This window comes from Mus caroli, unplaced genomic scaffold (genome assembly GCF_978045245.1).
Source record: "Mus caroli unplaced genomic scaffold, Mus_caroli_1 scaffold_11, whole genome shotgun sequence".
Lineage (NCBI taxonomy): Eukaryota > Metazoa > Chordata > Mammalia > Rodentia > Muridae > Mus > Mus caroli.
In genome coordinates, this window is record NW_028227266.1 from 63,790,207 (window position 1) to 63,816,014 (window position 25,808).

Genomic DNA, 25,808 nt, shown 5'->3' on the forward strand with positions numbered 1-25,808 from the left:
GACACTGACATTTGCGTTGTTAGGCAGGAGTCCTGGGTTGTTCGAATCCATATCCAAGTTTAAGAACTGCGGTCTGTCCAACTTTTTAATTTTCACTGAAGAAGCTTAGGCTAAAGGTGAGGAGGAAACGGCAAAGGCGAGGATTTGGGCAGAAGACAAGATGAGGAAAGGGATTTTAAGGGATTTAGCTTAATTGCTAGAGTGTCTGCCTAGCATGCGTGAAGCCCTGGATTTGATCCCAGCACTTCATCAACTGGGTATCATAGCCCACGTCTGTAATCCCAGCACTTGGGAGGTGCGGGTAGAAGGATCAGAAGTTCAGGGTCGACCTCGACTACATTAGGCTGCAGGCCAACCTGCCATGCAAGAGACCCCGTCTCAAAATAAAACGAAGAGGAACAACTGCCTTCCAGATCATTCAGAACAGACTACAGTTTTTGAGGACTTATTGTTTACCTTGTGATCATTCGTAGTGCTAGAAACAGGAAGGCAACTTAGTCTATTCTCCAGGCTTGTGGGAATCATAGCCCACGAGTGAACAGGCAAAATGATGGTTTGATAGGGGCTGGGTGGGAGCTGTAGGCAATGTAGTTTCTTTTGGGAGGTGTGGAAGATGGGAAATGTTTGCAGGGAAAGATACAAAAGAGTTCCAGGTCAAATGAAGTGGCAAAGAGATGTGAGCATAAACATCCCTAGTATAGCCTGGATCCAGGGTCATGCCTTTTACATCAGCACTCAGGAGGCAGAGGCAAGTGGATGGAGCTCTGTGACATTAGGCCAGCTTGGTCTATGCAGAGAGTCCATGTCTTTTAAAAGTATGGGGAGCTGGGTGCAGAGAATGGGTTGCTATTCTTGCAGAGGACTTGGGTTGGGTCCCTAGTACCTTATAACCATCTTTAACTCCAGTTCCAGGGGATCTGGCGCCCTCTTCTGACCTCTGAAGTCACCTATTCATGCAGGCAAAACACCCATGAACATAAAATAAATATGCACATAAAAGTAAAAATCGGGGCTGGTGAGATGGCTCAGTGGGTAAGAGCACCCGACTGCTCTTCCGAAGGTCCAGAGTTCAAATCCCAGCAACCACATGGTGGCTCACAACCATCCATAAAGAGATCTGGCGCCCTTTTCTGGAGTGTCTGAAGACAGCTACAGTGTACTTACATATAATAAATAAATCTTAAAAAAAAAAAAAAGTAAAAATCAAAATTCCAGCCCTTGGGAGGCAGAGGCAGGTGGATCTCTGTGAGTTCAAGGCTGCTCTATATAGAGTGAGTTCTAGGACAGTCAGGGTTACACAGAGAAACCTTGTTTCAAAAACAAACAAACAAAAGCAAAACAACCATGGTATAGCCAGAGAAGGAAAACTTACACAATCGACTATGAAATCATCTTTTGAGCTTAGAGAGATGAGACACCCTAATAATGAAGACCATGAATGATGTGGATGCCAGTGAGCTTACTCATAAACCACAACAAAGAGACACTAACAGGGCTGAGGAGATGGCTCAGCTGTTAAAGGAACTGGATGCTCTCTTCCAGAGGTCCTAAGTTCAAGTTCCAGCAACAACATGATGGCTAACAACCATCTATGATGTGATCTGATGCCCTCTTCTGGCATGCAGGTGTACATGCAGATACAGTATTCATGGACATAAAAATAAGTCTTAAAAAAATGTCACTTTTTGTCTGAAAAGAGAAGGAGGGAGGGAGGGAAGGGGAGAGAGACAGAGAGAGAGAGAGAGATTAACCAAGGTCTGTGTGCGATTACAGCAACAGGCACAAGTGGTGAGACCTTAAGCCAAAGCAGCAGGAAAGAAAAGGGAGGGTAAGTCAGGACCCGTTAGCTATGGGAGGGAAAGGTGGGTCAGTAATTCCTTTGCATATAACCTGGCCTACTGCCATGTAATGAGGCCGTTAATGAAGTGTACAGGGGGAAGAGGCTCTCCATTTGATCTGGTCCAATGATACCTGTGACTTCTTAGGAAAAAAAAAAAAAACTTTTGAAACCCTCTGCAAATGGTTTGTTTCTAAGATGTTTGGAGACTTCCAACCAACCACTGTCCATACTAGTTAAGACACTCCATGGTCCTCCCATGGATACAGACCTCCTGCCTCCTGAAAATAGATAAGGCTTGTTCTAGAGAATTACTGGGAGCAGAGGACCCACAAGTCTCCATCAGTGAGGGTTTGGTGCTTAGGCACCAGAGATTCCAGGAAGCAACCATGTGCTTGCAGAACACAGTGAGGAAGTGTCCTTTTCCTGGATCAGGAGGGAACTCTACCTAGTGTTGTCCTAGAATCTTTTAATCGTGTGTATGTGTGTACATGCATGCAGATGCCCATGGAAGTAAGACATTCATCAGATCTCCCTGGAGCTGTATACAGTGATGGTGAGCTTCCCAGCATGGAAGCTGAGAAATGAAGTCAGGTCCTCTGCAAGAACAGTATGTGCTCTTAGCCAGAAAGCCACCTCTCTAGTCTTTAAAAAAACAAAACAAACAATAACAACAACAAAACCCCCAAGGTCTCCTATAGCCCGGGCTGGTCTCAATGATATGTACCCAAGGATGACCTTGAACTTCCAACCTTCCTGTCTCCTCCTGGATACAGGTATACGGTACTGGAGATGGAACTCGGGGCTTTGTGCTTGCTAGGCAAGCACTCTGCAGGCAGAGCTACATCCCCAGCATCGTTTTAGAGTCTTTGATATTGTCTTCTTCATTTTTAGGTCCAGACCTTGGCTATTACATTTCCTACCCTTCTCCACTTCCATTTTACAGATGAGTAAAACCAAGGCTGGAATAAAAAAGATACATAGCCTGTGGCAGAGCCATGCCTGATCCAGCTTGCCTTTCTATTGCCTAACCCCTATTCCGTCAATCCCTACGAATCCTAATATATGGCTCTGGAAATTTGGGGGAAGTGCCTGTTTTTGTTGAGTTGTCCTGGTGGTCATGTGAAAGTAATTTACTTAATAGCTCCAGCCTGGGCCCCCTAACCAGACGCCCTTCCGGGAGGTGAGAGAGATCCGGTGTCCCGACCAGAACAACGGAAGTTAAGGATATGGTGGGACACGGCAGGTTTACATAGGAAGATTGGTGACCCTGACACTAACAGAGACACAAAGTCTGCGTGGAGAGGCTCTGCTGGACCTGGGCATTTTCAAATCCAACACAGACTCATTCTCAGGGCTACTCCTACCCCCTGACCTACACCATACTTGGTGCCTTGAAGGTTACATCTGGGCAATATTTTGAACTCGACGGCCTTAACTCTATTGCACTGGGGGGCGGGGGGGAGGGAAACAAACCAAATAAACAGACAAAACAAAACTGAGGTCCAGAGAGGGAGGTTGCCTTCACCACGGTGATGTAACCAGTTGTTTAAAGAGCTGTCTCAAGCTGCTGGCCTCACCATTACCCCATGGAAGCCACTAGCATTTCACTATGCTTTGTCCTTCCAGCCCGAGGGAAAAATATTTCTCCATCTTTATATCCCACTGGGGGTCCCACTGAGCCTCCCCACTCTGGAAAGACCCCCGTACTTGTTTAGAGAAGAGCCACCTGGGACCAGCACATCTTGGCTATTTATTTACCTGTGTTAATAGAATTTAGGGGCCATTAGTGTGGTGATAAGGCTGCCTTATCATGGTGCTTTTCTGCATTAGTTACACTCTATAAAACCACCGAACCCTGGGGCAATTAAACTAAAGTGAACTTGCTGTGTGTGGCTGTCTCTAAAAAAACACGATCAGGAATGGCGGCTGGAGGGTCTAAGGCATAGAGCACTGGCGTGTTCTCCTGTGGGTGTGTCAGTCGTATCTGAGCAGTTGTGGGGGTGTTGAATGTGTGGGGGTATTGTTTTGTTTTGTTTTGTCTGTCTGTTTGTTTGTTTGTTTGTTTTACTGAGGGCAGCTATGATGCTGGCAAAGAGCTCAGAATTTGGAGTCAGCCCACTTTCAGTTCAAACATTAATTTCATCCGTTATCTGTGTGACCTTTAGCAAATTCTTCTCTGAGCCCTAGAAAAGTTGACAGTCTTTGCCTGTCATGGTTATTGTTTCGATGTAATATCTAACCTTTAGCTCCAGTAGGCCTATTTTCTTGTTTGTTCCTTTGTTTGTTTTTTCAAGACTGTTTTTTTTCATGGAACTTGCTCTGTAGACCAGGCTGGCCTTGAACTCAGAGTTTCAGCCTGCCTCTGGCTCCCCAGTGCTGGGATTAAAAGAGTGCTATGCCACCACCCAGCTCAATGGACCTGTTTTTAGAACCATATTTTAAAATCTTTTGTTTTATATATGGGTGTTTTGTCTGTATGTATATCTGTGTACCATATATACATCTGGTATCCTCAGAGGCCAGAAGAGGGCATCGGAATTATATAATATAGTGAGCCACAAATGGATGCTGGATATCAAATCTGGGTTCTCTGGAAGAGCAGCCAGTGCTCTTAACTGCTGAGCCATCCTGCCAGGCCTCACAGGCATGTTATTGTGACAGCTCTGAGAGCCCAGTGATTTCACTAGGTTCTTTCCAGAGTGTACTGAGAACATCTAAGGACAGTGCCCAGGGGTGAGCACCTTTGCTCCCGGGGTGCCAGAGAGTCTGATGCTGGCACTCTTTTTTTTTTTTTAAAGATTTATTTATTTAGTATATGTAAGTACACTGTAGAGTGTCTTCAGACACTCCAGAAGAGGGCGTCAGATTTCAATATGGATGTTTGTGAGCTACCATGTGGTTGCTGGGGTTTGAGCTCAGGACCTTCAGAAGAGCAGTCAGTGCTCTTAACCTCTGAGCCACTTCTCCAGCCCTGATGCTGGCATTCTTACTCAGTGTGTACCTGTGGGATGAATGTTCAGGGTGGGCTCAGCAGGTCTGCTATGTGACGGGGACAGGTGACTGTACTTCCTGAATCAAACCCCAGGACATATATTCACCTGATATGAAGCAGGGAAACAGGACAAAATGCTTGAAACTGGGCTAGCTTTTGAAACCATAGTTGGTGGAAGGACCACATGGGGCGGGGGCAGGGCGGGGGTGGAGGCTCCCTTACACTTCCTGTGTTCCCTTCCCCCTCCACCTCTAATGCTCCAGAGGCCCCCACAATGTGTCACATCCACCCTTAGGCACACACACCTAATAGGCAAGCACATTTCACACTCTCCATGGGAGGCTGGAAGTGGAGAAGGAAGAAGAGGAGGAGAAGGAGGAGGAGGAGGAGGAGTTGTCGTCCAGGGAACAGCCAGAACTTCCAAGCTTCCAGGCTAAGTGATTAAAAGTAGAGCTTTGAGGACTTTTATTCTCCTAGGACTGTAAAAGCCCAGCCTAGGGGCTCTGGATAGCCCCAGCTCCTGGTCTCCCCCTGCCATTTTGCCTTCGACCTACCGTGGTACCAAAGTTTGGAGGTTCCCCAGTCTTGAATGAGCCAATAGCTGAAAGCACAGATTTTCTAAAGGGAACTCGCACCCCCCTACACACACACACACACACACACACTATCCCACACACACCATCCCACAGCACTCCCCTTTCCAGGCCCCCATTTGTCAGAGGTGGCTGCAGAGGGGTGAGCTGTGGATTTATGACTGGGGACTTGAAAGACAAAGTTGCCTTTTGTGTTGGAATTGGGGCCAGAGTAGGGAGATTGGTGAGCTGGTGGCTGAGCTGGGAGGTGGGAGAGAGAGCCTGGAGTTCAGGGGCCCAAGAAGGGGTCAGGAGCTTGAGGAGGCAGACTAAAGGATACGCAGGCTTCTCAGTAGGGTCACCTGGCAAAAGCTGGGCAGCAAAGCCCCGCAGACTTCTAAACCACGGGGGTCTGAGCTGCTTTAGATCCAACTACTCTCCTTCTATTCCAGCGTCCACAGCCCTTCCCACCTCCTATGCACTCTTTGGATTCAGAACTCCAGTTTCACCTACAGTGAAGCACACACAGCTACTGAGTTGTGCTTTTTACCCCTGGGTGACCACAGCTGCTCAATACCTGTTGCTCCTTAATAGAGCCAAAGTGACGGACAAAGGGGGATCTGGATGGCGGGGTCATGGGAGTGTTGGGAGTGTTGAGTCTGGGCTGGAGAGCTGGGTTAGAAGGCCTGTACTTCCCACACCCATGGGTAAAGGGTAGCTTGGGTAATATACCAGCTGCCCCAGGACGCTTTCCATCTCTGCCCTTCTTCCCCTAGTCTTTTGGAATGTGGCGTTTACAGAGGTGCCCGCGGGATTAGAGAACATGGGAGGTGGAACACAACTGGCTCCTCACCCTCCAGAGTCCAGATCCCACTAGACCTCACCGATGCTTCTGATGAGTGGGTCTGGAAGGAGGCCAGCGTCGCCATGGGGCCTAGTTCAGCAGGTGTTTTAACTACACCTCAGAGAGCCACATCCAAGGGCCAGAATGAGCCTGGCCAATAAAGGCATGAGTTTATGGGCTTCATAAACATTTTACTAGAGAAATCAAGGCCTCGCTTACCCAGCGGCCTCTTCCAACTGACAGCTTGTCTCTATGAAACCTCCAAGTGTAAGTCAGATAGAAGACCACACTCTGGTTAACACCTTGCTGTCCCTCACCTCCAATGACCCCCTCCCCAGTCACCATTTTCTTGCAAATTCTCTCCTGGCCTATCTCCAAAGAGATGCCTGCTTTGCTTTGTCCTCTCTTGGGAAAGATGCTGACTCTTGACCGAGCCATTTGTCCCCAGCCTTGCTCTTCCCTAACCTCGGAGTGCTTTTTTAGTTCGGTTTTCCTGATTCCCTCCAATAGCAGGTAGCGGCCAGCCTAGTGAGGGGAGCACCTGTTTTACAGGTGACAAAAATACAAGTTCTGAGAGCCAAGTGTGGTGACACATAGCTCTAACCCCAGCACTTGCAAGGCAGAGGCAGGGGGATGTCTCTGAGCTTGAGGCCAGTACGTCCTATCCCTGGGAAGTGAGTTCCAGACATTCAGAACTACATAGTGAGACCCTGTCTCAAAACAATCAAACAAACAAACAAACAAACAAAGAAAACTCAACAAAAAAGGAAGTTCTGAGAGATTGTATCACTTGCCCAAGTTCTCAGAGTTCATAATAGTGAACTGAAGTTGGGGTGAATGCAATGTAGTGCTGAGCTTTGAACTCGATTTTGTGTGATTCCAGAGTCTTGAACGTTGTCTGTATTGTTACTGCAAAAAGTTCTTAGCAAAGATTTCCCAACTTGGGACAGGAAAGAATCTTGCCATGTGAAACTGCCTGGCTCTCAGATCCACAAACCAAGTAAGGACCTCATCCCCTGTTTCCATGTTTGTACTGCCAAAAGGAGGGCAAGCCAGAGAGGCAGGGCAGGACAGGGGCGGAGTCGGAGAGAACGGGGCCTTTTTTTTTTTTTTTTTAATTAATTTATTTATTATATGTAAGTACACTGTAGCTGTCTTCAGACACTCCAGAAGAGGGCGTCAGATCTTGTTACAGATGGTTGTGAGCCACCATGTGGTTGCTGGGATTTGAACTCCGGACCTTCAGAAGAGCAGTCGGGTGCTCTTACCCACTGAGCCATCTCACCAGCCCCAAGGGGGGCCTTTTTGAAGGAACAGCAGTGAGAAGGAGGCAGAAAGAAGTGGCCCTTGCTTGACTATAGATGAAGACTATCAGAGAGTACTCTGTGCTGAGAGTCTGCAGGGCTGCCCCGTGGTGTAGCCAACGTATGGCTGCTGAGCGTTTGAAAAGTGCCAGTGCGTTTAAGAACAGATTTTACTTTTTTTTTAAGATTTTACATTTTTACATAGAATTTCTTTATTTCTATTACATTTCCTTATGAGGGAGTGGGGTAGGGGCACGCGTCGAGGTCAGAGGACAGTGTAAAGATCAGGTCTCTCCTTTAGCCCTATGGGTCCCCGTGATGGGAGTTAGGTCGCCAGGCTCGCTGTCAAACACATAGTGTGCCGAGCCACTGTACCAGGCCTAATTCTAATTTAATATGCAGGCAGTTGATGGCTGGAAGTTCCTTTAGAAGATAGGACAACCCCAACCTCAGATGTTGGGAGGACTGTTGTATGGGCACCAAGTAGCCTCATTGGCTAGTGAAAGTATTTTAGTGCCATAGGCGACTAAATTCTCTAGTAGCCACATTTACAAAACAGTAAGAACAAACACAAGTGGAGTTGCTATTTATTTGTTTGTTTGTTTATTTTTATATTTTTGTGTTTTTGAGATAGGATCTCTTGTAGCCCAGGCTGGCCTGGAACTTGTTACGTAGGCCAAGCTAGCCTCAAACTCAGAGATCTGCCTGCCAAACCCTTCCCCTGAGTGTAGTTGATTTTAATACATTTTATTTGACCTGATATTTCTCACATGTTTTCACATCAGCATTATCAGTATTTTTAAATTATCGATGCATATTTTATTACTGTTTTTGTGGACTCTGAAGGTCCAACCATTACCATTTTAACTTACAATGAATATTTTAAAAATTATTTTAAACTAACAATTATTTATGTTTTCCAGTGTTTTTGCTCTCATAAAAATACATACAACAGAGGCTGAGGAGATGACTCAGTTGGCAAAACGTCTGCCACTGGACCCACATAAACTTCCAGCATAGTGTCTGGTGCCTTCACTGCAGTGCTGGGTGCAGAGACAGGAAGGAGGCTCCGAAGCTCTGGGCCACTCACTTTAGCCAAAGTCATGAGATTCAGTTTCACAGAGACATTCTGACTCAAATAATAATAATAATAATAATAATAATAATAATAATAATAAAGGTGGCCAGTAATTGGGAGGAAACACTTGTCTTCAGCCTCTGGCTTCCACACACACTTGCACACACCTACACTGACAAGTTCACATTGGACACCACAATGTACCCATACCAAGTGGAATTAATTAATTAAAAACCATTTCTTGTCTTTTTTTTTTTTTTTTATAGTTTTTCGAGACAGGGTTTCTCTGTATAGCCCTGGCTGTCCTGGAACTCACTCTGTAGACCAGGCTGGCCTCGAACTCAGAAATCCGCCTGCCTCTGCCTCCCAAGTGCTGGGATTAAAGGCGTGTGCCACCACGCCCGGTTTAAAAACCACTTTTTACAGATTAACATAACAGAGCCAACTATGGTGGTACAGGCCTGTAACAGTAGCACTCAGGAGGTGAGACAGGAGATTCAGGAATTCAAGCTGACCTTTGGCTCTGTAGACTGTTTGAGGCCAGCCTACATTATGTGAGAACCTATCTCAGACAAAACAGCAAAAATTCACATAAGATAAAATTTTAATATTTTATGTATAAGTGATATAAAAATACATTTGTATTATTGTCCAAACATCACCATTTGCCTCCAGATTACTATTATTATTATTATTAATTATTGTTATTTTGAGACAGGGTCTTATAGGGGAGACACCTACTGAACCATCACCATCATGTCTCCTTTATTGTGAGAGTTTTGGTTTGGTTTGGTTTGGTTTGGTTGATTGGTTGGTTGGTTTTTGGTTTTTTTGAGACAGGGTTTCTCTGTGTAGACCTGGCTGGCCTCAAACTCACTCTGTTGACCAGGCTGGCCTCAAACTCATAGAGATCCACTTGTCTCTGTCTCCAAAGTGCTGGGATTAAAGGCATGTGACCACTGACCAGACCCCAATTATTGTTTTGTTTTGTTTTTCTGAGATGGGAGGCCTTACATATTATTTGAATGTTTTTAATAAGAATTTATTTTATTTTAATTATGTGTATGTGCTGGGGGGTATGTGCGTGTGTGAGTGCAGATGCCCACAGAACCCAGAAAAAGACATCAGATACCCTAGAGCAGTTATGAGCTGCCCTAGGTGAGCACTGGGAATCACACTCAGGTCTTCTACCGGAGTGATGCATACATTTATTAACCGCTGAGCCATCTTAGCTGCCCTGGGCTGGACTTTAACTCATAGGCCCAAAAGGCTTCACTGTTTGGCCACAGGCACCCACCACCCTCCCCACTTTTTTCCTTTTCCTGTTTTTCTAATACTACCCTCTTTTTTCCCTAGACAGGGGCTCACACATAGCTGGGTTGGCCTTGAACTTGAGAGTTGAGAATGACTTTGAGCTCCTGATCTTTCTGCCTCTTTATCCCAAGTGATGTGAACTACCACACTCATTTTAATGAGTGTGAGTTGTTGTCTTATTTATAATTTTTGGCTTGCCACATTTGAATGATCAGTATCTTTTACTTTTTTAGTTCCTAAATTTTCAAAATCTACCAGACGATGGTGGTACATGCCTTAAATCCCAGCACTTAGGAGGTAGACTGTGCTTGGCCCAGGAGTGGCACTATTAGGAGGTGTAGCCTTGTTAGAGTAGGTGTGGTCTTGTTGGAGGAAGTGTCTAACCTTAAGGATGGGCAATGAGTCCCTCCTCCTAACCATGTGGGAGTCAGTCTTCTAGTGGCCTTAGATGAAGGTCTAGAACTCTCAGCTCCTCCTATACCATGCCTGCCTGGATGCTGCCATGCTCCTGCCTTGATGATAATGAACTGAACCACTGTAAGCAAGCCCAAATTAAATATTGTCCTTATAAGAGTTGCCTGCAGCCGGGCGTGGTGGCGCACGCCTTTAATCCCAGCACTCGGGAGGCAGAGGCAGGCGGATTTCTGAGTTCGAGGCCAGCCTGGTCTACAAAGTGAGTGCCAGGACAGCCAGGGCTACACAGAGAAACCCTGTCTCGAAAAACCAAAAAAAAAAAAACCAAAAAAAAAAAAAAAAAAAAAAAAAAAAAGAGTTGCCTTAGTCATGGTGTTTGTTCATGGCAGCAAAACCCTAATTAAGACCCAGAGGCAAGTGAGTCTCTGTAAGTTCCAGGCTGGCCTGGTCTACAGATAGAATTTCAAAACAGCCAAGACCACACAGAGAAACCCTGTCTCACAAAACCATAAATAAATAAATAAATAAATAAATAAATAAATAAATAAATAAATATTTAAAATCCAGTATGTATATTATGTTTACAGGACATCTCAATTTTACCTGGGTGTATATCACTATACTGTCTTGTAGCAGTGGGCTAAGTCTTCAAATTTGAATCAGCTATAAATTATAGATTGAATTTACATAAATGTGTGTGTGTGTGTGTGTGTGTGTGTGAGAGAGAGAGAGAGAGAGAGATATTAGCATTAGGATCTTTGGATATATCTTCGCAGTGACCCTCTCTTGAATGCTGGTATAAAAAGGGGTGGTCAGCTCTCAGAACCCACCCCTTATGTAACCTCCTTCAAACACCTTACATTCTCCCCTCTCCTCCCTTACCTCCCCATCCCCATGGGCAGGGAGCAGCTACCAACTTTGACAAAGTCCACATTTTCCAAATATGCCCACAGCTTTTTTTTTTTATCATCACCACACCAGATAGGAATCTGACTGCAGCCAAAGGTGGGAGACCGGAGCTCCCTTCCCAGACCTCTGCCTCCATCCGTCCCTGCCCTTTGCATCCTCCTGGAGTCTGGCTAATCAAATCCAGGCCTGACCTCTGCAAAAGGCCCTGGACCAGGCAGTAAGTTCCTCTCCGGAGCTGCTGTAGACGTGGTTCTCGGGAGATCCCGTCCCTCTGGGTGATTTATAGGGGTGTCCAGGACCATTTCCTGTCATTTCTATTTCCTTCCAATCAAGGATTGCTGGCCTCACTCTCTGCCCCTCCTGTCTCTGCCATAACCTGCCATACCTACCCATGGTGGGCCAGGGAATGTAGGAGACCCTTTTCAAATGCGTGGGGACAGGATGCTGGCCACCTCCTTTCTCCTGTTGCTTCCTTGGGGCCTCACACCTGGCAGGGTTCCTACCTACTTCATTACTGTTCCTGTCACCCAACTTGAAGTGAGGAACCCAAACTGTCCTCAGAGGACCAACAAGTGTCTGAAGATGTGGAAAGCACCAACAACCAGGGTCATAGCACTGATTTAATGCTCGGCAGCTAATACCCGCCATAGTCGTAACCAGCCTCCACAGTCTTCAACCCCAGTGGCCTCTGTGGTGACTTGTCCATGAAGGGAGCTCAGAGGTCCTGCTGGCAGCCTGATATTCCATGGGTGCCCAGGAACCCTTTCCCTGGAAGGTTAATAACATAAAAGTACCCAGGAACCCAGCACTGCTATCTCAAGCCCAAACATTAGGAGACTGTATTTTCATTTTTAAATTTAGAATCCCAGTGTGTAGCCCAAGCCTGGCTTGAATTCATGATCATCCTGCCTCAGCCTCCCGAATACCTAGATTACAGCATACATTGCCACACCTGGCTGAGAACAGACATCAGAGGGGTACGGAAGCTCATGCCTAGACCCCCAACACAGGGGAGGCTAAAGAATGATTGCATTGGGGTTGAGGCCAGCCTGGGCTACACAGCAAAACTCTATCTCAAAAACAAACAAACAAACAGATAGACACAAAGACAAAGAGATGGGGAGAGAGAGAGAGAGAGAGAGAGAGAGAGAGAGAGAGAGAGAGAGAGAAAGACTTGTGAACCAAATATTCCTACCCTGATCCCAGAAGAGCCTTAAAGTCTGTTTGAGAGCCTGAGGTGCCCAGAAGGTTCCAGGACCCCAGCTAACTGAGCAGCTCTCTGGCCTGGAGACTGTGGCAAAGGTAAGACAGAATCTGAGGGGCCTGAAGGGCACCTGCTCCTTCATTTATGTTGCACAAACTAGGGGCCAGCCTCTAGGTTGTAAGCCTCAGGACTGAACAAAGAGTGAGTGGAGGATGTGGACAGGAGAGGGGAGCAGAAGGCTTGGTGACAAGAGCAAGGGCACCCCTGACAGGCCAGCGGAACCCCAGGGTAAGCTGAGGGGCGAACTCTCTGTCCTCATTGCCCTCCAGCCATTAAGAAAAGGTTGCTTGGGCCGGGCGGTGGTGTTGCATGCCTTTAATCCCAGCACTCAGGAGGCAGAGGCAGGCGGATTTCTGAGTTCGAGGCCAGCCTGGTCTACAAAGTGAGTGCCAGGACAGCCAGGGCTACACAGAGAAACCCTGTCTCGAAAAACAAAAGAAAAGAAAAGAAAAGAAAAGAAAAGAAAAGAAAAGAAAAGAAAAGAAAAGAAAAGAAAAGAAAAGAAAAGAAAAGGTTGCTTGGGGCTGGGGAGATGGCTCAGCTAAAAGCACTGGCTTCTTTTGCAAAGGACCTAGGTTTAAGTTCCCAGCACCAACATAGCAGCTCTCAACTGTCTGTAACTCCAGTTCCAGGCAATCAGGTTCCCTCTTCTAGCCTGTTTGGGCAACAGGCACATATATGGTGTATTAGACAGAGATGCATGGGAAATACCCATTACACATAAAATAAAATTAAATAAATAATATATTTTTGGTTGGTTGGTTGGTTGGTTGGTTGGTTGGTTGGTTGGTTGGTTTTCAAGACAGAGTTTCTCTGTGTAGTTCTGACTGTCTTGGAACTTGCTCTGTAGACCAGGCTGACCTTGAACTCACAAAAATCTGCTTGCCTCTGCCTTCCAAGTGCTGGGATTAAAAGCATGCACTACCACTGCCCTGCTAAAAAATAAATGGTATCATAAAGAAAAAGGAGAGGAGGAGGAGAAGGAAGAAGAGGAGGAAAAGGAAGAAGAGGAGGAGGAGGGGGAGGAGGAGGAGAAGGAGAAGGAGGAGAAGGAGAAGAAGGAGAAGAAACAAAGAGCCTGGTTTAATATGCAGTTTGCTGCAGGGTTTCCCAGCCTTAACTGGCTGAGGTACTAAGGGACACTCCCCATCTCTCACACCCCCCATCGCACCAGCAGAAGCCAGACTCCTCCATCCCAGCACCCAGGACTTAGAAGCTGCAGCCTCCTCTGCCTCTCCTCAGGCCAGTTCTAGGACCTCCACAGAGTGCAGACTGAGAACTAGAGGCAAAAAAAAAAAAAAAAAAGGCTTGTTTCTGTAATGAGGAGGCATCTGCAGTCAGCAGAACCATTAGCCCCAGGTTGGGGAGGGGGGAGGGGGTGTGTAGGGAGCTACCCTGCCTTTCCAGCTGGGGTGAAGAGGAGATCTCAGCTCCTACCTAGGCAGGGTCTGTGTGAGGGGATAAGATAGCAGACTCTGGAGCCTGGGTGCTGTCTTCCCCACCCCCAAGCTCTGTCTCCAGCCCTACCTTCCTGGAGGCTGATCTGGGCAGGGCCCCAGAGCCTTCTCTACCACTCCTGAGCCCCAGGTTGATCCCCAGGCCTCTGGCCAAGCACAGCCTTTGGCAGGGCAGTCTGACCTCTGAATGCTCCCAGGGGATTCTCTCATCAAGCCTGATGGGGACCCCAGCTGGACCACTTGCCTTCCCCTCCCAAAGCCAGGCCCCCAGTCCTGTTCACAGGAACTTTACCCGTGGGGAGATACTCGTGATTGATCACCTACACAGCACCAGAAACACATACCCCCCATGGTAGCTGGCCTGATTCAAACCCCTACTGTGGTCCAGATGGGGTCAGGCCACATCCAGGAGACAGCACCAGGCTTCCCAGCAAACACAGAATACATGTCCAGGGAGCTGTGCACACCCATCTACCACAGTCCCGGGAGGCCATCAGAGAGGAGGAGGCTGGGAAGGGGATTTTTTTATGCATGTTTATATTTAATGAACCATATGCAAATGAGATGGGGATGGCCACAAAGGAGCCAACCCCCAGAGACTCTTGAGGGAAAGGCACAAAGGCTCAGCCTCATCCTTTCAAGTTGCTGAGCTGCCATGGAGTCCAGAGCAGGACTGTGGATTGAGGGAGCCTGAGAGGGAAGGAACACTGGGGGCTGTCTAGGCATGCCAGGGAGCCCAGAGCAGAAACAGCCAGCAACAAGCTCCTGGGGTGCCTGCTGCTGGGGGGGGGTGCGCTCCTTCTGAGAGGGAGGAAGCCACTGTCCCAATTGATGGAGTGCCAGAGGGGAGTGGCTGCAGCCTGGACAGATGGTGTACCGCCTTCCTGCACTTGAAGCAAAGTGGATTTTAATGAAATCTCAGTCCCAGCGCTGAAGCTGGGAACTCACACAGGAGGGGCTCTCCCCACCCCCAGGTCTGCAGTGTGGGCCTGAGCCAGGGTGGGAACAGGGTGGGAAGAACACTTAACCAGCTGGGGGTACAAGGGGGCACCATGGCCCCCTCTGCAGATCAGAGTTTAAGTGTGAGTCTGATTCCCCCCCTCCCAAGGTGGGGAGGGGGGCCTTGAATATTTATGACACATTGAAATGTAGATTGGAAGGTTTGACAGTCTTCTGAGAGGGCCTGTCACCTTGCATGGATACACTACCCTCTTGGGGTGCTTGTGGAAACTGCAGAAACTGTACGGGCAAGGAAGGAAAGAAAGGGTAAGAAGCCACTTTGCCAAGGAGAGTCTGGCAGAGCTACTATTGATGATCCTACTAGGTAATGGTGGATAAACCAGCGTGCTCTCTGGACCTCGGTTTCCACTTCTGTAGAATGGGACTCATACTGCTCAGGTCACAGCAGATAAACATATACTAGCCAACGTGGGAACAGTGCCTGCCTGTGTCTAGGTGGCCTCCATGAGTGAGGTTTGAGAGACTCTTCCCTCCTATGGGACCTCCCATGGCCTGCACATACCCTGTTAGAACTTCTTCTTCCTGGAGTTGGTCTGCCAGGCTTGAAGCCATGAATTCAGTCTGATGCAATGTTGTAAACTTATTGAAAACATTATGGGTTTTTTGTTGCGTTTTGTTTTTTGGCCTCCTTTTGGTAAGTCCTATCGATCTCACTTAGGAGCTTTGTAGGTGACCACGTCTTATCTCAGTGTCTTCTATCCAGGTATCTTAACGATTATGTCACCTCGGGTTGGAGTGTGCCTACACGTGATGGGGAGGGCTGAAGGAAGGGCTGCTATGTCCCCTAAGCTACTGTCCTGCCTCAAGAAGACACTGCTCCTCAGAGGGTGACCCCTCAGCTCTCTCCATCTGCACCTCCACAGTGCACCTTATCCATCTCCCCTTTTCTGTCTCCCCAGCTATGTCCGACTTCCACGTGCACCCCCAGGCCGTCACGGGTGAGGAGGGTGGTGTGGCCCGCTTCCAGTGCCAAATCCATGGGCTTCCCAAGCCCCTGATCACATGGGAGAAGAACAGAGTCCCCATTGACACGGACGATGAGAGGTGAGCCTCTTGTGGGAAGGACAGGGGATAACTGGAAGGCTGACTTGGGATGGACTACAGGCTGGGACAGTGCTATTATGTAAGCTGCAGTCAGAATCGTGGGTCTGAGTGGCTTACTAGGCCCAGATTCTAGGCTCGTGAGAGTGTGTAAGAGTATTGTGTGTGTTGTTATCAAGACTGGGAGGGTATGTTCTCCTGGGAGGGTCTCAGTAATCATCCGTGATCACAGCAATAAGGTTGGGTTAGTGCCCATGTCTCCGTTTATATCCCCATGGCTTGAGGTTGCAACAGCTGTGCTGATAGTCAACTATGCCCTCCCCTCACAGGTACACACTACTGCCCAAGGGAGTCCTGCAGATAACAGGACTTCGGGCTGAGGACAGCGGCATCTTCCACTGTGTGGCCTCAAACATTGCTAGTGTGCGGGTCAGCCACGGGGCCAGGCTCACTGTGTCAGGTGAGCTCCTTTGGCCTGACAGGTTCTCTCAGCCACCCCAGTTGGTCTACTCCCAGACACATCTAGTTCCCCAGTGAGACCACGTGTATACAGAGGTCCTTTGAGCATAAGCCCACAAGCCAAAGGCACCTGAGGCTGGTCTCCAGTCCGCTCTTTCTGGGAAACACGTCTTCCCTGAGCTCTCCCAAGGCTAGAGGTCTGGCTGGGAGAGGAAGGACGATTGTCTCTCTCCTTGTCTTCAGAACTTGGTTGGGGGTTGGTGTGTACCCTGGGTCATGGCGGGCGGGCGGGAGTGAAGGAGTGAAAATGCTTCCAACCGAAATAAGGAAATGTGGGTTTCTCGTCCCAGGCTCCGGCTCTGGGACCTACAAGGAGCCCACCATCCTTGTGGGGCCTGAGAACCTCACCCTGACAGTGCACCAGACTGCAGTGCTGGAGTGTGTCGCCACGGGCAACCCGCGCCCCATTGTGTCCTGGAGCCGCTTGGGTGAGCCTTATCCATAGTCCCTGCTCTCTGGCCAGCCTACCCCCCTGAGAGGGCTGGTCTCACGGTCTCATCACCCAGCTCTGGGGAGCTTTACATTGTATTTGTTTTCAGCAAGGGTCAATCTGATCCCCTCCCTGTGGCCTGGGGAGGGGTTGAGTTTCTCTGGAGGTCAGCCTGCTGCTACATTCTCTCTCTCCCTGCGGGGCTGGCTTAGTTCCCTGGGTTACCGAGTACAAGCTGTCCTGTCTCTCTAGCCCCTAGAACTCTCAGCAGCACCCAATGCCTCCCGCCCCACCCTCTGTGCCTGGCCACACCCCCCGCTATGCCTTCAAAATCTTAGCAAGCAACCCACTCTGGCTCTGCCCTGGCCCGTCCCCCCTCCCCTCCCGCCGCGCTTGCCTGCTCCCAAGTCTGCCCCGCCGGAATCCCCAGGCAGCTGAAGAAAGCAGTGAAAGGGTGCAGATGGGCCACTAGTCTGAGCCGAAAGGTCACTGGGGGAAGGAGCCTCTAGAGGGGGTGGGGTCACATTCACAGGGAGACTGTGCCGCACTAGCAGCTGAGTGATGGGGGAAGGAGGGGCCGTGTGGGATAATGGAGTAGATTTCACCACTTCAGGGCCTGAATGGGGAGCTGTCTCCTTGTGTTCTGGCTGTGCTAATCTGATCCCTGGGGTGGGGGGAGGGCCTGGGTCCCAGGGAGAGGCTGGAAAGAGCAGGCTACCATCCGGAGCCACTAGGCACTTCAGGGGCCATCTGCTCCCTCGTTTCCCAAACTATGGCCTAGCAGGAGAGAAAGAATGGCTCAGGGGTCTAATTCGTGTGGGGAACAAAGTTAACCAAGGCCCTTTCTCCCAGAGCCTTTATATTCCTGGGCATGTGTCTCAGCATCCTAGATAGAACAGATATGAAGCCGCAGAATTTAACAACGGCTGATCAAATTCAGATCCTCTGTGGAATTAAGGTAGTGATTCTCAACCTTCCTGATGTTGTGACGCTTCAATGCTGTTCCTCATGTTATGGTGACCCTCAATTTTAAAATTATTTCGTTGCTACTTCACAACTGTAATTTTGCTACTATTAGGAACCATAGTGTAAATATCCATGTTTTCTAGAGGTCTTGGGCAACTCCTGTGACAAGGTTGTTAGACTCCCAAAGGGGTCACAACCCACAGGTTGAGAACTGGGCTAGAAGGTCTGTAATCCCAGCATCTCTGAGTCTAGGATCTAGGAGAAGGATCTCACCCCAGGCTATGAAGTGAGATGCTGTCTAAAACCCAAAGCAAACAACAGCAAAACCAGCTAGCAGTCATCGTGCTTGAATCAGGACGCTGGCCCCCTGCTGCTGGCCTCCAGGGCTCCGCATTTCCCAGCCACTTTAGGAGATCTGGAGAGGGGTGGTGTCAAAGCCATAGGTCGGAGCTTTCTGAAAGACTGGTAGAGGGGTGAGCATTCTGGAATATTCTTATCCTTCCTATCTTCCTGACCCAGCTCATTCCCCCTCCACTTCCTTTGCAGATGGCCGCCCCATTGGGGTGGAGGGCATCCAGGTGCTGGGCACAGGAAACCTTATCATCTCAGATGTGACCGTCCAGCATTCAGGTGTCTATGTCTGTGCAGCCAACAGGCCTGGCACCCGGGTGAGAAGGACGGCCCAGGGTCGGCTGGTGGTACAAGGTATGGAGCAGCCAAACCCTTCCTGATCCTCCTCAGCATCTCTGCTGTGTGCCAGAGACCAGAACCTTCTCTCACTCCAGCCCTAGCCCCGCCCTAGCCCCGCCCCTCACCTCTGATAGGTGTCTGGCCAGGTCAAAGCCCGCAGGACTCCCCCCAGAATATGAGTATTAGCACCAGAGGGCTGTGGAGTTCTCAGACTTGCCGTCCATGATCTCAGCCGGTCATTCCCAGGGCTCACACATGTTCCTTCCTGTGGAGCCGTTTCATTCACACGTGTGCCACTTCCACGCTCACGCCCGCCTGCTGTGTGCTTCCACTGTACCTGTCATCTCCCTCTCACATGGCAGCCCCCACCTTGCTCGCAGCAGTCAGCCTCAATTTCCATTCCCAGGGCTCCACCCCATCCCTGGGGCTGTCTCCTCTTGTGGCCCGGAATAGAGATGGGAGGTTTGGGGGGTGGGGGGGAAAATCAGGAACCTAAATACTGTTTGTTTAGCATGCTATGTGCTGTTAATCTGCCCACATGAAAGTGATGGAGTATTTCATTCTTGAGTGTTAATAGAGGCTTGAGCAAGCTGGGGATTGGAGGGAAGTGGAATTAGGTGGTGGTGGGGGGAGGGCTCATCCATCTCCTGTCATTACAGCCTTGGAGGTGCAGCCAGCCCTATTAGCACATTTATTTATTTAACAATTTCCTGAGCACGGAGCTCAGCTTGATTGCTTTCGGATACAGATGTCAGTCTTTTGAATAGTCCCTTAAGATGGAGTCCTCTTCCTAGATGCTGGGGTGAAGGAAGAAGACATGGAGCCTCTACTGGCTTCCTGGGAGTAGTCGCCCACCTCCCCTTCCCCTCCCTACCCCCCATGGCTGTCCCTACTCCTCCCTACATGACCCCTGTGACTCTGCATGCTTCTCTGAACCCATTCAGCCCCAGCAGAGTTTGTCCAGCATCCCCAGTCCATCTCCAGGCCTGCTGGGACCACAGCCATGTTCACCTGCCAAGCGCAGGGGGAGCCACCGCCTCATGTCACATGGTTGAAGAATGGACAAGTGCTGGGGGCAGGAGGCCATGTCAGGCTCAAGAACAATAACAGGTGTGTGTGTGTGTGTGTGTGTGTGTGTCTGTGTGTGTGTGTGTGTGTGTGTCTGTGTGTGTGTTGGGATGCTATCCTGGGAAGAGACAGTGGTCAAATATAAGTGACCCAAATATACTGCGTATCTCTAGCCAGAGGGACATGATGGGAGTCTGGGGAACTGGGGCTTAAGTCTTCAGCCCACCACCCTTGTGCAAATGAGTCTTGCTCTGACAAGGAGGAACTCACTCGACCCCTCTGTTTCTGCAGTGGTAGGTGTGCCCGACTTCTAAGGCTCTCTCCCCCTTCCCCTGCAGCACACTGAGCATTTCTGGAGTCGGACCTGAAGATGAGGCCATCTACCAATGTGTGGCTGAGAACATTGCCGGCTCGTCGCAAGCCAGCGCCAGGCTGACCGTGCTGTGGGCCGAGGGGTTGCCAGGCCCCCCACGCAATGTCCGCGCTGTCTCTGTGTCCTCCACTGAAGTTCGAGTGTCCTGGAGTGAGCCTCTGGCCCACACCAAAGAGATCATTGGCTATGTCTTGCACATCAGGAAGGCTGCCGGTGGGTAGTGACCCTCAGGAGAGCTCTGTCACCCACCCTCACCATAGCTAACCCTCCGTACCACACATAACATCCTGGCTAACACCTTCCTTTCCTTCAGCACCCCGCTCCCTGACCTCAGTTCACCGAAGCTTCCAAGACTCCTTCCTATCCCTTAACGCTCCCTACCCTTCATCTCCCAGACTCACCCAAGCTAGAGTACCAGGAAGCTGTCAGCAAGAGCACCTTTCAGCACCTGGTGAGAGACCTTGAACCCTCCACTGCCTACAGCTTCTACATCAAAGCCTACACACCACGAGGAGCCAGTTTAGCCTCTGCCCCCACCCTGGCCAGCACCCTGGGTGAAGGTGAGGAGTGTGGGCGTCTTAGGGTTTACGCCATGACCGAGGCAACTCTCGTAAGGACAACGGTTAATTGGGGTTGGCTTACAGGCTCAGAGGTTCAGTCCATTATCACCAAGGCAGGAGCATAGCAGCATCCAGGCAGGCTTGGTGCAGGAGGAGATGAAAGTTCTATATCTTCATCTGAAGGCTGGTAGGAGAAGGCTGGCTTCCAGGCAGCTAGGATGAGGGTCCTATAGTCCCTAACCACAGTGACACACCTTCCAACAGTGCCACTCCCTGGGCCAAGCATAAGCAAACCATCACAGTGGGATACAAAAGTATAGACGCTCAGGCTATCAGAGCAGAACCATCATGTGTAACTAACTAACTGTTCAGGTTGTATACTGAACAAGGTGCCTGGTTCTCAGACTGCGTGGGGACTGGCTATGCTGGGAGGGAGGGGCAGCTTTTCTGATTCATTGAGAGATGTTGTCTGAGCAGAGACCAGAGGGCTGTCAGGATCGTGGGTTCTGGGTCACAGATGGAAAGCTAGAGCTCCCACTGACTTGTTCACATCTTGGCTCTCCAGCCCCTGCCCCACCCCCATTATCTGTGCGGTTACTGGGCAGCTCCTCTCTACAACTGCTATGGAAGTCCTGGCCACGGCTGGCCCAACACAATGGAGGCTTCAAGCTGTTTTACCGCCCAGTCAGTGCAACCTCCTTCACCGGCCCCATCTTGCTCCCTGGGACTGTCTCCTCTTACAACCTCAGCCAGCTTGGTGAGACCTGCAGGGTGCGGGGCTGGGCAGGGTATGGTACTGGGGGCCAGGGGACAAAGGTGCCTGGCAGGGAGGGGATGTTGCTCAGTAGCCCTGCCTCCTGCAGACCCCAGCACCGTGTACGAGGTGAAGCTCCTCGCCTACAACCAGCATGGAGACGGAAACGCCACAGTCCGATTTGTGTCTTTGAAGGGAGCCTCTGAGAGGACAGGTGAGGGCTAAGGCTAGGACCTGTGCTGCAGCCTGGCCTGCAGGGAGGAGGGTGTGTAGTAAGCAGACTAGAAGAGAGGACAATATCTGTAGCCTCAGGCACACAGCTCAGATGGACGCATAAAGTTTAACGTTGCAGCTTGAAGTTGTTTAACTTCTCTGGACCCTGATTTTTTTGTTTTGTTTTGTTTTGTTTTCCCCTGTTATGAAACAAGGTTAAGGATACGTACTTTATAAAACTATGGCCAGGATGAAATGATCCATAAAACCAAAAAAAGGTGCAGCTGGAACTATAACTCCGTTAATAGAGTGCTTGCCTCCTAAGTACAAAGCCCTGGCTTCCACCCCCAGTGTCACAGAAACCAGGCATAGCATCTCTCATCACATCACTCAGGAGGAAGGAGCTGGAGGATCAGAAGTTCAAGGTCATCCTCAGCTACATAGCAAGTTTGAGGCCAGCTGGGCTACATGAAACCCTATCTCAAAATAAACAACACTAGTCCTGCTAAGTGGCACAGAGCTGCTGCCATAGCAAGTACCAGAAAGGACCAGAAGACTGAGGTAGGGTTGGTCCCAAAGCAGAAGGAGAGAGCTAGGGAGTCTTGCTTCAGGCCAGGCAAGCCGTGCCCCAACCTGCCCTCCCCTCTAGCCCTGACTCCCCCATGTGACTGCCGGAAGGAAGATGTCACCAACCATACATCCACTACAGGCATTGTTATCGGCATCCACATCGGAGTCACCTGCATCATCTTCTGCGTCCTCTTTCTTCTGTTTGGCCAGAGAGGCAGGTGAGTTCCGAGTCTGGGGAGGAGCAGCTGCAGGGGAAGGTGGCAGAGCCAGCATCTCAGTCCTTCCTCCGTCTGTCTCTAACCCCGACGGTGCTCCCTAACATTTGGCTCGCCTCTTAGGGTCCTCCTGTGTAAGGATGTGGAAAACCAGCTCTCCCCTCCCCAGGGTCCCCGGAGCCAGAGGGACCCTGGTATCCTGGCCCTGAATGGACTGAGCCGAGGAGAAGGGGGCCAGCTGAGCCGAGATGAAAAGCCGGTGGACGCCAAGGAGTTGGAGCAGCTGTTCCCCACAGCTGGGTCAGCTGCACAGCCAGGCTCCAGGCCCACGGTGAGTGCCCAGGCCTCCAGCCCCTCTCCCTCAGTCTCTGACCCCCTCAGTGCTGCCCCTCCCTACATAGTGGCCGCAGGGCACAATCTCCAACTCCTGCCGGAGCTGCTCCTTGGGTGCTGCTCCTTGGGTCCTGATCAGCCTGGGAGGCCTAGGGGATAGCCAAGCACATGTGGCTAGCAGGCAAGCCACGTGCTTCTGCACTTGGCAGGTGACAGCTATGAATGTGGTTCTACACAAAATTGTAAATTTACTTAAAGCAGGATGTGCCCACGTTTGGTGGTGTACACCTGCAATCCTAGCATTCAGGAGGTGAAGGCATGAAAATCAGAATTTCAGGATTATCCTCAGCTACAGAGAGGGCAAGCCTAAGCTACCTGATACCCTCTTTTAAAAAAAGAAAAGAAAAAGCCAGGCGTGGTGGCGCATGCCTTTAATCCCAGCACTTGGGAGGCAGAGGCAGGCGGATTTCTGAGTTGGAGGCCAGCCTGGTCTACAAAGTGAGTGCCAGGACAGCCAGGGCTACACAGAGAAATCCTGTCTCGAAAAACCAAAAAAAAAAAAAAAAAAAAAAAAAAAGAAAAGAAAAAGGAAAGAAAGAAAGAAAAAAAAGAAAAAAAAGTTATGATTTCCAGCTTGGTAGTCCACACCTTTAATCCCAGCACTCAGGAGCCAGAGGCAGGGGGATCTCTATGAGTTCTAAGCCAACTTGCTTAATATAGCAAGTTCCAGGCCATCCAAAGCTACACAGTGAGACCCTCAAAGGAAAAAGAGAAAGGATTTGCTTTCTGTCACTTCACTGCCTGAATGGTCTCCAGCATGATCTTTTGGATGACGGCATGCTGCCGTGCCCAAAGTTTAGGCATGTCTGCTGAACCCTGGGGTGGCATGGAGTCTGGTCCTTGCCTCCAGCTCTGATACTGACTTCCATACCTGATTCTTCCTTCCTCAGGATCCCGCAGCCCCTGCTCCATGTGAGGAGACCCAGCTCTCCATGGTGCAGCTTCAAGGCTTCAACCTTGTGGCAGGGAGGACAACAGAGGCCACGTCACCCTGTGCAGGGCCTGGGCCTGTCCCAGCACCCCAGGATGTAGGTCTTGTCCCCCTCAGTGAAGGACAGACCCAGCCTCCAGCAGTCGCCGCGCCCCAGTGAGCTCACTGTGTTCCCGAGGGGCGGTACCCCATTCTCAGGTCAAAGGCGAGGTTTTTCCTGTTAGGTGGGATTTGGAGCTCGCCAGTGAAGGTCAGGGTTCTCAAACCACAGGAACCAGTGGGTCCTACAAGCAAGACATCTCCCTGCTCAAGCCAATTTCCCCTCACCAATGCCTGCTGCCCACAGGACTTAGGAAACAAATGTTTTCCTTTAAAAAAAAAATCAAAATTTAAAAGTCAAAAAAGGAAGATGAAAGAAGAGAGAGAGAGAGAGAGGAAGTGAATTATACTCCAAAAATATGTCCCTGCTGTGGCCCGGCCCCTGACGCTGTCACCCTGCTCGGACCTTGTTTTCTCAGGATGGATTTTGAGCTGTTGTGACTCTCAGCACCTACCTCAGCCGGAATGAATGTCCTTGGGGGTAGCGGGGCAGTAGCCTCCGCCTCTACCCCACAGAGCCCGAAAGCACTCCTACCTCAAGCTCCTTAATAGGGGCCCCTCCCACCTATATTGCTGCCCAGAGTAATAGAAAAAGGAGAAAAAAAAAAAAAAAAACAGAAAGAAAAAAAAAAAACCTAACCCCCAAAAGAACCACTGTCCCAACTCCAAGTGTGAAAGAAACTGTCTACCTCAGGGCTCACGGCCCTCAGTGTGGGCCTGTGCTGTCACTGGACCCTCCCCGGCCTCCTTCATCCCTGGCCTAGCCTACCTCTCCCCTACAGAGGAGGCTGTAGCTAGGTGACATGGGGGCTTACAGAAATAGAGATGAAACTGGTCAGAAAGAAAATGTGAAACAAGCCAAAAACAAGAGGAAAGCTGTTCCTTGAAGTATAAATTGTCCCAAACTAGTCACATCCCTGCCTGCCACCTGAACTTCGTCTCCTGTGTCTGTCCACCCTTGTTCTGATCTTCTCAGACAAGCCACTGGCCACCTGCGTCCCTATCATCCTCCCTGCCTGGGTTTAGGGAAGGTGGGACATAATCTGCCTCCTGTTCTCCCAGACGTAGGGCCGTCTCTGGAATGTATTGCATTGTGTGGAGGTGGGTGCTCTCCCATAGAGGCACACCAGCTTTCTGGGACCCAGGTAACCTGACCTGCCCAGTCAGCAGGGGTGGCCAAGAGTTATTTTTTTATGAGGTGTGTTTACATTTTATTTCTCTTTTCTGTTGTATTGTTCTTTAAACTACTTAGGTTAAAAAGTAAGAAACAGAAAGGAAAAAAAAAACCCACAAATACCTATTTTTGGTTACACTCAGAAACATTTTTTTAAATAGCAGAAGAAAAACTTTTTTTAATGAAAAAAAAAAAAGGTTAAGTGTATTCTTTAAAAAATGAGGTTAGAACATAAAGTCCCTGACCCCAAATCCTCTAGGGACTCCCACCCTGAACTCTAGAGAATTAGCTAAACGGTAGAATTTGTGGCGTTTCATTAGAAACCTAGACTTTTGTCCAAGTGGACTTGGGAAGGGCAGTCTGTCCCTTCTCTCAAATGGTAGGTGGATTCTAGGGCTCTTCCCACTCTGAGCCAGTGTCCTCTGTCCCCAAGTTGCTTCTCTGTGGCATTCCATTTTTCTTTGGTCAGAGAGGCTAGGGGAGAGGGGACTGGCAGCCTCTTTGGCCTGACTTGGGTTTGTCACAGTGGATTCATTTTAACTGAATAAAAGTACTGTTGCCAAAGTGAACAGTGAGGTTTTTTTGCTACAGTGTCAGTTTCTGGGCCACAGATGTCAGAGGGGTGGGGGTAGGGGAAGGACCCTCACAGGGCCTGAGATACTACAGCCAAACCGTCTGAATCGTGTGAGGCACCCACAAGTGGACACAATGTGGGCAGGTCACATGTCCACACAAAGCTTTGTGAAGTAGCTGTGCTGGTGACCATCATTTTCATAATTCAAGGAAGGGGAGGAGGTAGGTCAT

General features: G+C 49.6%; 1 protein-coding gene across 2 annotated transcripts in view; it reads left to right on the forward strand.

Annotated features, from left to right (window-relative positions):
* Igdcc3 (immunoglobulin superfamily DCC subclass member 3) overlaps positions 1-24,386 on the forward strand; it is a 46,312-nt gene extending 21,926 nt beyond the window's left edge. Inside the window, exons 3-14 of one of the 2 annotated variants that reach the window (XM_021172984.3) lie at positions 15,908-16,052; positions 16,379-16,509; positions 16,859-16,996; positions 18,511-18,669; positions 19,599-19,764; positions 20,061-20,308; positions 20,491-20,655; positions 21,221-21,412; positions 21,519-21,623; positions 22,272-22,410; positions 22,531-22,738; positions 23,691-24,386. In XM_021172984.3, the coding sequence (XP_021028643.2) occupies positions 15,908-16,052; positions 16,379-16,509; positions 16,859-16,996; positions 18,511-18,669; positions 19,599-19,764; positions 20,061-20,308; positions 20,491-20,655; positions 21,221-21,412; positions 21,519-21,623; positions 22,272-22,410; positions 22,531-22,738; positions 23,691-23,891 (1,997 nt within the window). In that variant the 3' untranslated portion in view covers positions 23,892-24,386. The remainder of the gene's footprint in view (positions 1-15,907; positions 16,053-16,378; positions 16,510-16,858; positions 16,997-18,510; positions 18,670-19,598; positions 19,765-20,060; positions 20,309-20,490; positions 20,656-21,220; positions 21,413-21,518; positions 21,624-22,271; positions 22,411-22,530; positions 22,739-23,690) is intronic. The other variant, XM_021172985.3, reaches the window with a different exon arrangement.
* Positions 24,387-25,808: the final 1,422 nt, after the last annotated feature.